The 9,188-nt window shown below is 47.8% G+C and overlaps 1 protein-coding gene across 2 annotated transcripts in view; it reads left to right on the top strand.

Annotated features, from left to right (window-relative positions):
• wnt1 (wingless-type MMTV integration site family, member 1) overlaps window positions 1-4,069 on the top strand; it is a 5,136-nt gene extending 1,067 nt beyond the window's left edge. The window contains exons 2-5 of one of the 2 annotated variants that reach the window (XM_037976772.1): window positions 118-219; window positions 1,533-1,786; window positions 1,981-2,246; window positions 2,331-4,069. In XM_037976772.1, coding sequence (XP_037832700.1) covers window positions 119-219; window positions 1,533-1,786; window positions 1,981-2,246; window positions 2,331-2,822 — 1,113 coding nt within the window. In that variant the 5' untranslated portion in view covers window position 118 and the 3' untranslated portion in view covers window positions 2,823-4,069. Of the gene's footprint in view, window positions 1-113; window positions 220-1,532; window positions 1,787-1,980; window positions 2,247-2,330 lie in introns of both variants that reach the window. The other variant, XM_017415028.3, reaches the window with a different exon arrangement.
• Window positions 4,070-9,188: the final 5,119 nt, after the last annotated feature.

Genomic DNA, 9,188 nt, shown 5'->3' on the forward strand with positions numbered 1-9,188 from the left:
CCCCCCCCCCCCCCAACAAAAACAAAGCAAAGATTCCAAGGAAGTTTAATGGGTCATTTATTTATTTTAAATGTTGCTTCCTTTTTTGTTGTTGTTGTGTGTTCGACCCGAAGCCAGGATGAGGAGTGCGGCGCTGCTGCTGGGAGTGAGAGCCGCCTGCATCCTCCTCGTGTCCTCGCTGTCGCGCGCAGGAGCCGTGAACAACAGCGGCCGGTGGTGGTGAGTCCGGCGGGGAGAGGACGCGCTCGTCCAGCATCCCAACACTGGGTTTACTAATAATAATAGTAATAATAAATATAATAAGGATAATAAACCCTGTAGCGCGCAGCTTCTTTTCAGCATAAAAATAAGCGCAACCGCATGATGAGAAGTTCTGGGATTCTTGTGGAGTCGGTTCCAAACTGCTTCACTTGAGCTCAGTTTATATATATTTTCACAATTGTAATCATTTGCTCCCATCAGTTAAATTAGCGGCATCAAAATAATTTACTTCTGCGGGGTTTAAATTCCACTTTTATTTCCTTTAATGGACTCTGCGGTTTTGGAGATTTTTTCCCCCCTCTCCTCAATACAATGTGGGCTAAATTCAATTTGGATTTATTTCGCTGCTTGTTGATCTAACTCTGCAAACGGCAGCAGCGCCTCGCTGTTTTATGACATTCTGATCTGCCGTGCGCGCGCACGCTCAGAGGGAGCCGTTCCCGCTGAGTGTCCAAGTATTTGAACCGTCAGCTGAAACCCGAGAAGACGGCTCGGATTTGGGTCGGAGGAGAGGAAAACAAGAGGAGACGAATGTTAATTGTTGGATGTTCCCAGGCCTCGCTGAGCAGGCCCCGTTCTGGGAATGCTGAACGGGAGACTCCACGGGACATGTCGGCGCGAATGTCCAACAGAAAAAGGCCAGATGAAGTGGGGAAACAAACAAACAAACAAATAAACAAAATGATGTGCTGAGAAACTGGTGCCTTCAAATCCTGTTTAGACCCAGAACCCGAGAAGCACAGGTGGTGTGTTTTACCACAAATATTACACACCAAAATGCTTTAATACATCCTTCTCATCTTCAGTGAAATTATCCATATTTTTAGATGGAAACGGTGCAGTTATTTACAGACAAACTAGGGTTTTTTTTTCTTCTTTTTGACATCCTCTTTAGTCATTTTGATCTGATGAACAGATTTGTATATTTGACTTTGACAGAGTCATTTCCTGAATTTGTTAGAAAATGAGTGGAAGGCCGATGTGCAACAAGAACAGCATTTGTCTTTTTTCCTGTGAGAATTTACAGATGTGAATGTTTAACAAAGTTCTAATCTGAGGCCGACAGCTGACAGTTTCAAGAAAAACAACCTTTGAGTTTCATCTCAAGCCAGAACCCTGAGTCATACTGCCTCCTCATGGTTTTAGAACATGTAATCTGTAATGTTACAAAGTAAAAGCTGTCGGCCCTCAATCCGTGCCTCTAAAGCGACGTGAATAAAGTGCTTCTTGTCCCTGACGCCCCTTGTTGTCCCCGTTGTCTTGTATGCCAGGGGTATTGTCAATGTGGCTTCCTCCTCCAACCTTCTCACCAATTCCAAGAACGTGCAGTTGGTCCTGGACCCAAGCCTGGCCCTCCTGAGCCGCCGCCAGCGCCGTCTGATTCGGCAGAATCCTGGCATCCTGCACGCCATCGCCGCTGGGCTGCACACTGCCATAAAGGAGTGCAAGTGGCAGTTCCGCAACCGCCGCTGGAACTGCCCCACCACCCACGGCTCGGCCATTTTCGGCAAAATCGTCAACCGCGGTGAGCCCCCCCCCCCTTGTCCTTTTCTCGACAGGCGACCCGTTTGGGGCACCGCTGGGCAGAATGTGATGGAATCTGTTGTGAACATTTTAAAAGTTTTGTCTGTAAATGCTTTTTTTTTTTCAAACGCTGGCTGATCCAAGTCTGAACATTGTAGAAGGTTCTGAAGGGAAGTTTTGACGTTGTTCATTCAGGTTGCCGAGAGACGGCGTTTGTGTTCGCCATCACCAGCGCCGGAGTGACCCACGCTGTGGCTCGGTCCTGCTCAGAGGGGGCCATTGAGTCGTGCACGTGCGATTACCGCCGCCGAGGCCCCGGAGGGCCGGACTGGCACTGGGGGGGCTGCAGTGACAACGTGGACTTCGGCCGGATGTTCAGCCAGGAGTTCGTGGACTCCAGTGAGAGGGGCAGAGACCTGCGCTACCTCACCAACCTGCACAACAACGAAGCTGGCAGAGTGGTAAGGCGCCCGTACTTCATCGACTCCTTCGTTCTTGTGATTCTACGCGATCCCAGCTGTGGCTTCTGCTCTTCCTCTCGTCAGACGGTGTCATCGGAGATGCGCCAGGAGTGCAAGTGTCACGGCATGTCCGGCTCCTGCACGGTGCGGACCTGCTGGATGCGCCTTCCCAGCTTCCGCACGGTGGGGGACTTCCTGAAGGAGCGCTTCGACGGCGCGTCTCGAGTCGTGTACGCCAACAAGGGCAGCAACCGGGCCTCCCACCGGGCTGACCCCCGGCACCTGGAGCCCGAGAACCCCGCTCACAAGCCCCCGTCAGCCATGGACTTGGTCTACTTCGAGAAGTCGCCGAACTTCTGCTCCTACAGCGGCAAAACGGGCACTTTGGGAACTTCGGGGAGAACGTGCAACAGCTCCTCGCCGGGCCTGGACGGCTGTGAGCTGCTGTGCTGCGGACGAGGGTTCAAGACCCAGACGGAAAGCGTGACAGAGCGCTGCCACTGCACCTTCCACTGGTGCTGTCACGTCAGCTGCCTGAACTGCACCAGCACGCGAACGCTACATCAGTGTCTATGATGCACGGCGGACAGTCGAGTGAAAACAAAAATAAACTGAATGCTTCTGGTTCTCCTAACTGGAGGCACTCAGGTGGTCTGAGGGGTTTAGAAAAAGCTACTTGGAGCATTTCTGGGAGAAACATTCAATCAGGGTACCAAAGGAGTGAAACAGATGTCCTCCATGTCTGTCCAGGGTTTAAAGTGAGGATAAAAAAAACATAAAGCAGCAAAGGAATTTGGTGCAGAACTGAGTGTTGGAACCTCTTCTCCAGCAGAGGGCAAAAAGTTGTTTCACAAATGTTTCTGCGGCCAGAGAGCCACAAACATCCTCTCCCATCAAGAGACAAAAAAAGTCAAATCCAACAAGTTTTGCTCTTTCTTCTGCTGAAGATTTGGCTTCTCGCTCATGAAACTGCACAATTTATCTCCAGGGATGCTCTGTTTGTTTATCTCAGCGTGTGTGGACGTGGAGGCTCCACAAACCGGTTTGAACTGTTTTAAATCTTTCTGTTTTATTCTTTTTTTTTTTTTTTTTTTGCAGCATTTGCCCTCTTTGTTTAAACATTTCCGTCATCGAATACCCCCGTGAGCAGAGGCCGAATGGCTAAATTTGACAACAAAATCTGAATGTATCATAAAAACACAGAGCATCACCAGGTGAATAGACATTGTTTAGCAAAAACTGAGAGGAAAATTAAAACACAGGGCGTTTTGAATGAAAACCAATGTGAACTTTGGTGTAATAAAATATACATGCAGGGTTAAACTGGCTCAGTTGGGTATAAATTGAATCTGTTTTTGTTTTTTTGTTAGCTTAACATGAAAAATAAATGAAAAAAAGTCATAATGCATATCAGCTAAAAGAACCAAAATGCTGTACGTATGAAAATATCAGAATATATTTATAAAGATTTCACTTGTATGTTTGCCAAATGAGTTGTGTCCTTTTATCAGGAGATATTTTGATCTTTTTCCTCTTTTTTAATTTGATTTAAAGCAGCTGATAAATGTTGGCTCTTCCTCAAACGAAACACAATTGCATTATTTTTTGGTTGATGTCTGTAAAAACACGTTTGTTCATGCACTGAATATTTCCACCTTTTTTTATTTTACAAGTGTAAATAGAAATATTTATTTTCAAGGATTTTTTTTATACTGTTATAGAAAAAAGTGAAAGCAGCTGTTTTTTTAGTTTTCATTGAAGGGATTTAGTTGGTTTTGTACTGTATGATAGAACAATAAAGTTTATATTTTCAATTAAGCTCATCTTCTAAATGGGTCTGATGTATTTTCTGTTCTTTAGGGTTTTTTTTTTATTTATTTATGCTTTTCTAAAGAACCAAGTGAACACATAAGCTGGTCTCTGGGTGTCCTATGCTTAATCCTATTACCACCAGCAAAGCAGAGTCTTTCTGCAGCTCACAAAACATCCCTGCGTCCCTGCGCCTGCGCTCCAAACCACACAAACATCTACTCATTCGGCTTGTTCAGCTCGTACAGTACAGCTGAAACATTTATCAAATACCTGAGAGAAATAAAAACAAATCTGTTGTTTCATAATAAAACTAGAAACAGAGTTTTCTTTAAGCTTGACTTGATTTGCGGCCTGTATCCTGTCAGCCCTGAGCACAGCGGCTAAAAATAGTTGGAAACTTGTCAAAAATTTTGAAAAAAAGGGGGCTGAAAATTTCTGATTTTGTCTCAGAGACGTTGGCAGAACCGCAGTTGCGGTGCGAGTGATAAACCGAGCATCTTCTCTGGACGCAGAGAACTGATCAGAGCAGAGCTGAAGATTCTGGGTTTTTTTGACTTGTCCGATCTCTGCGAAACGGACGTTTCACGCCACGTCGCTTTGCGAGGAGGTGAACGCGCGAGAGCGGCAAAAAGTCAGAGGTGGGTGAAGGCTAAACCCAAGCCGGCAGACAAACCCGATGCCGAGAAAAAATAAAATGCAACGGGGGAGAACAGACAGAGAAGCGGTGGATTACGGGGGAAAAAAAAGGGTGGGAAGGCAGAGCTGAGCTCCCAGGCTGCAGAGTTGTTAGAGACGGTGAGTGGAGGGGGTGCTGCCTGTGGGAGTGCTAAGGAGTCAGTGATAATTAGCTCAATTAGTGACAAAGGCAGTGTAATAAATACCGACTTAGTGTCTGGGTCCCTGCTGGCCTCTCCCTGCACGGCCTGCGATGTGGCCCTGGCCTGACGGACAATTCATTAAACTGACAAAATACCCCACCGTCCAGGCGTGACGCAGCGAGTTAGCCCCCTACATGCCCGGCTCATTGTTCTAATTGTCTGGGCTGGAGTCACTTTGTGGGCCGCCTCCTCTTTCACCCGCCCCGCGTTCACACTCTGCCTCCAGAAAGCCCGTGGAGTTAATGCCCCTACCTTACTCTGCAAGTAGGTGATCGGCAGGTTGGGGAAAACCGAAGGGGGAGAGAAAACAGTGGGATTAGGGAATGGAGGTTGCCTGGGAGTGCTGAGAGCAGCACTGATTGGAATGTAGGAGAGATGAGTCCAGAAGCTGGGATGAGGGACAAAGCGAGAGTTAATAAGGAAAGATTGAAGGGGCTGGCGACAATGGGCCGCCACCCGAGTCGAGATGAAATTGCTTCCGAGGATTATTGGAAAAGGGTGTGAGCATTGTAAGGCTTTTTGTGTGGGTACGGGCCTGCTTGGCATTTGTGTGTTTGTGATTCGGTGTGTGTATCTGTGTGTGCGAGGGGGGGATTGATCGCTGCCCCTCTGGTCGGGGAGCAGGAGACCAGGGGAGGCTAACCCGCTGTTCCCACAGTCTGTTCTCCTGCGGCCACCTTTGACACACGGGGGCTGCCAGGCGGCGAGCAGGCGGCCGCGGCGAGAAGGGCATGCCGACGAGAACAACAAAACAGGAGTCAGACGCTTCGGAGGGCCAGCAGCAGAGCGCGCACCGGGGTTATGGGGCTTTCGGGGCGGACGAGACAAAAGAAACGGAGGTGGCGCAAAACGCCGAGCTGAGCCCCGTTCTGGTTTTGGATCCCTTTCGGCGTCCGGCTGTTCCAAGGTCTCATGTGAACACAGCCCCTCGCAAATTCAAAACGTCCCGTCCCCGGTTTTTTCGCTACAGTGAATAAAAGTCCCATCATAGGTGGTTAGGGTGGACAAAACGAGGCCAAAGGGTCGAACTTTAAGAAGCAGTTTTGCCATTTAAATATGTGGCGACGAAAAAAACACTTCAACAATACTAGTCAAGGATCTCTGTATGATTTCCACTCCTGACAACGACGCAGCAAACGGGTCGATGAAAAGGACATGCAGACAGGACAAGGTGGTTTTAAGTAACCCCTCCGGTTGCTTACATGCGAAAAAGCAAACGATAAAGAGCTCAGAACTGGCTGCTCGCGCTGGTTGCCGGCGGACAACGAGGCGCGCGGGACGTCGATCTGATTTCTGTGTTGAACCCACATTTTGTGTAATCCTAGCACTCAATTATGGGCCGAGCTCCAATTAATTGGGGTATTTTTTTATTACGAGAACATCCCTAAAATGCTTGTGTAACAATCAGAAGAATTTGCGTGCTGCCACTAAGAGACCACAGGGATATTACATACTAAGATATGTATTTACGGCCTCGTCGCACACATGCAATGAAAGAGAGCGAAATAAACCCAGTCCGAAGATACAAAAAGCTTTTAAAAAAGGGGGAGATCAACAGCAGTCAGTCTGGTGGCTCAAACTTGCTTCCCTTTCATCCAACAATTCCGGGTTATTTAAAAGGAATACGTTGCTTTCGGATATAAAAGTTTGCACGCACACCCAAGTGTGTGCGTGTGACTGAGTGTGTGTGGGTGTGTGGATGGCAGCTGGGAGGCAGACGCGGTCCAAGAGAGTCGTCCCCTAGCAACTGACCTTTTTGGCAGATGGTGGTTTTTCGGAGTAACAGCCACCCAGCATCACAATGGCCGTGGCCTCTAAACGTCTCCATCACTTCATCACCCACCGGCCGGCGGCCACAACCTGCCACACAGGAGAGAGTCTCACTTTTTTTTTTTTCTTCCTGCCCCTCCGGGTCTGAAACCAGCCGAAGCTCGGCGGACGCTCGCTGGTCTTGTTCTTAACAACAACAAAAAAAAACCCAGTTTTTTTTTCCATTGTTGGGTTTTTTCAGCACATAGTGGATTGGGGTGGGAATGTGGAGAGACCGCTGGACCACAGCGAGCAATCAGTGCGATGTCTGTGGTCGGGCTCTGCGCCCCTACGGAGGGAGACAGAGAGCGAGCCCTGCACTTAAGGTGGGAGGGAAATAAATTGCGTTCTGCGTGCGTGTGTGTGTGAACGAAGGAGAGCATGCGAGCGCACTCGTGAATCTGAACGGGAGGATAATATATTTATACAAGTTGTCAACACCCCCACCCTCGGCACGCACACATACAGGCGTGACCTCTGAACCGTCTTGGCTCGACGGCCTCTCCTCTGCTGGCGCGTTTCTTGTTGATATTAAATACTTCTCTCAACCTCAAGACCTCGCCACAAGATTCCCGGCCTCAGACACCTCATCGCCATGAGGCATCTCTCGCTGAGCGCCCGAAGACGCTCTGGGCTTGCTGTGCGGCGCGGTCGGCTCCGACAACCAGCTACGATATTTGTAAAAACAACTAAAACCAGCAGCAGTTTTTTTTTTTTCCTTTTTGCAAGTTCTGAACAGGTTTAGACACCAAAAATGTTGGAGAGTTACGACTTCTTGGCTAAGATATATATATTTAAAAAGTCAAAGTATCGTAAAAGTAAGGATTGCTCTGTTCTCATTTGTTGTAGATTTTTTTACTTATAATTAAAGCCATTATAGCTGTCAAAATATATGCTTTTTGAGTATTTTTAATAGGATTTTTTTTGTTTTGTTCATGTGTATCATTTATGATAAAAATAAAACACGTATCATTCACTACCAAAAGTCTACCAGATAACGTGTAATAAACGAGCAAAATCAACGGAGTCGTGTTTTTGTTGCCAACAATTATGGGTTGTTTGTTTACATTCAAACAGCTGGACAGTCGACTCTGTACAAAAAGTTCTTCATCTTCTAAGAAGAAACGGCGACTAAAAACTATGAGAGCGAGCGTCGACAGAAGCGGAGTCGTTTTGGAGGAGGAAATCGAGTGTTAAAGCCGGAGCTGAGATCAGACGGAAATGAGTTGTGTCGAGATAATTCAAACTACTTACGGCCGGCTTTAGCTGTAAACAAAGGTGATGAATAGTTGCTGTGTTCTAACACAATTTTTACTAAAACCCAAAGTAAGTTTCACCTGCAGTTTACGGCCCGTACACATTACTGTTAACACCGGCCCCTTTTCCACAACATAAAACCAGCGAGTTAAAAGGTGACGGTACTGGTTCTGAAACATTGTAAAAAAAAAAAGGTAAGACTGGGAAACAACAGCCCCTCCTTTACCCTCCAACGCCTTCCTTACGAGACAAAAAACAACAGCAATCATTTCTTAAAGAACAGTCATCCTGGAAGAAACGGCAGGAAAGTCCAAAAACAGGCGACAAGCCAGCAGAAAGCGTGAAGCGTCAGGGAGGACGTCCCCGGGGCCGAGCAGTCTGGACATTAGAGCGAAACTCTAACACGACAGGCGAGGACGAGCGGCTGTGAGTTTCAGCTTTGAGCTCAACGTGGAAATGTGAGGACAGGGCAAGCGGGCTCGTGCGACGCGACTTAAGCCTGGGTACGAGTCCACCTGTCAGCGGGGATGAAGCCTGCAGCCACTCAATGAGTTGTTGATGTTTGGCTGTGCCGAACGCTCCTCATCCTAACGGCTCTTTGGTGCTGGAAGGTCTTCCATCTCAAAACATCAAATCTCATGTGCTGAGCTGCGCCGAGCCACATTAAAACGCTGCACACTGACCACCACGCACGAGGGACATTGATTCGAATTCAGATTGTTAGCTCTTCTTCTTCTTCTTTCAGCTGTTCCCTTTTCAGGGGTCACTACAGCGAGTCGTCGTCCTCCATCTAACTGTGTCCTCACTCCAACTACCTCCATGTCCTCTCTAATCTCCTCTTTGTCTTTTTCCTGCATCTCTAACATCCTTCTACCAACATACCCGCTGTCCTTCCCTCTGCACATATCTGCACCTCTCTAACTTTACCTCTCAGTCGTGCAGCCTGTGCTGTACCTCTGATGACCTCATTCCTGATCCTAATCCATCCTCGTCCCTCCCAAGGAGAACCTCAACATCTCCAGCTCTGCAGCTTCCAGTTCTAGTCCGCAGCTTCTCCCTCCTGTCACACGCTGCACGCGGTCATAAAAAAAAAAAAAAAAAAAAAAAAAAACATGACGCCGGCGGATGTTGAAAAGGCAGTTTCCCAGAAGCACCGTGCCGGCCGCAAACGGAGGTTTTTTATTAA

Source organism: Kryptolebias marmoratus, linkage group LG8 (assembly GCF_001649575.2).
Source record: "Kryptolebias marmoratus isolate JLee-2015 linkage group LG8, ASM164957v2, whole genome shotgun sequence".
Lineage (NCBI taxonomy): Eukaryota > Metazoa > Chordata > Actinopteri > Cyprinodontiformes > Rivulidae > Kryptolebias > Kryptolebias marmoratus.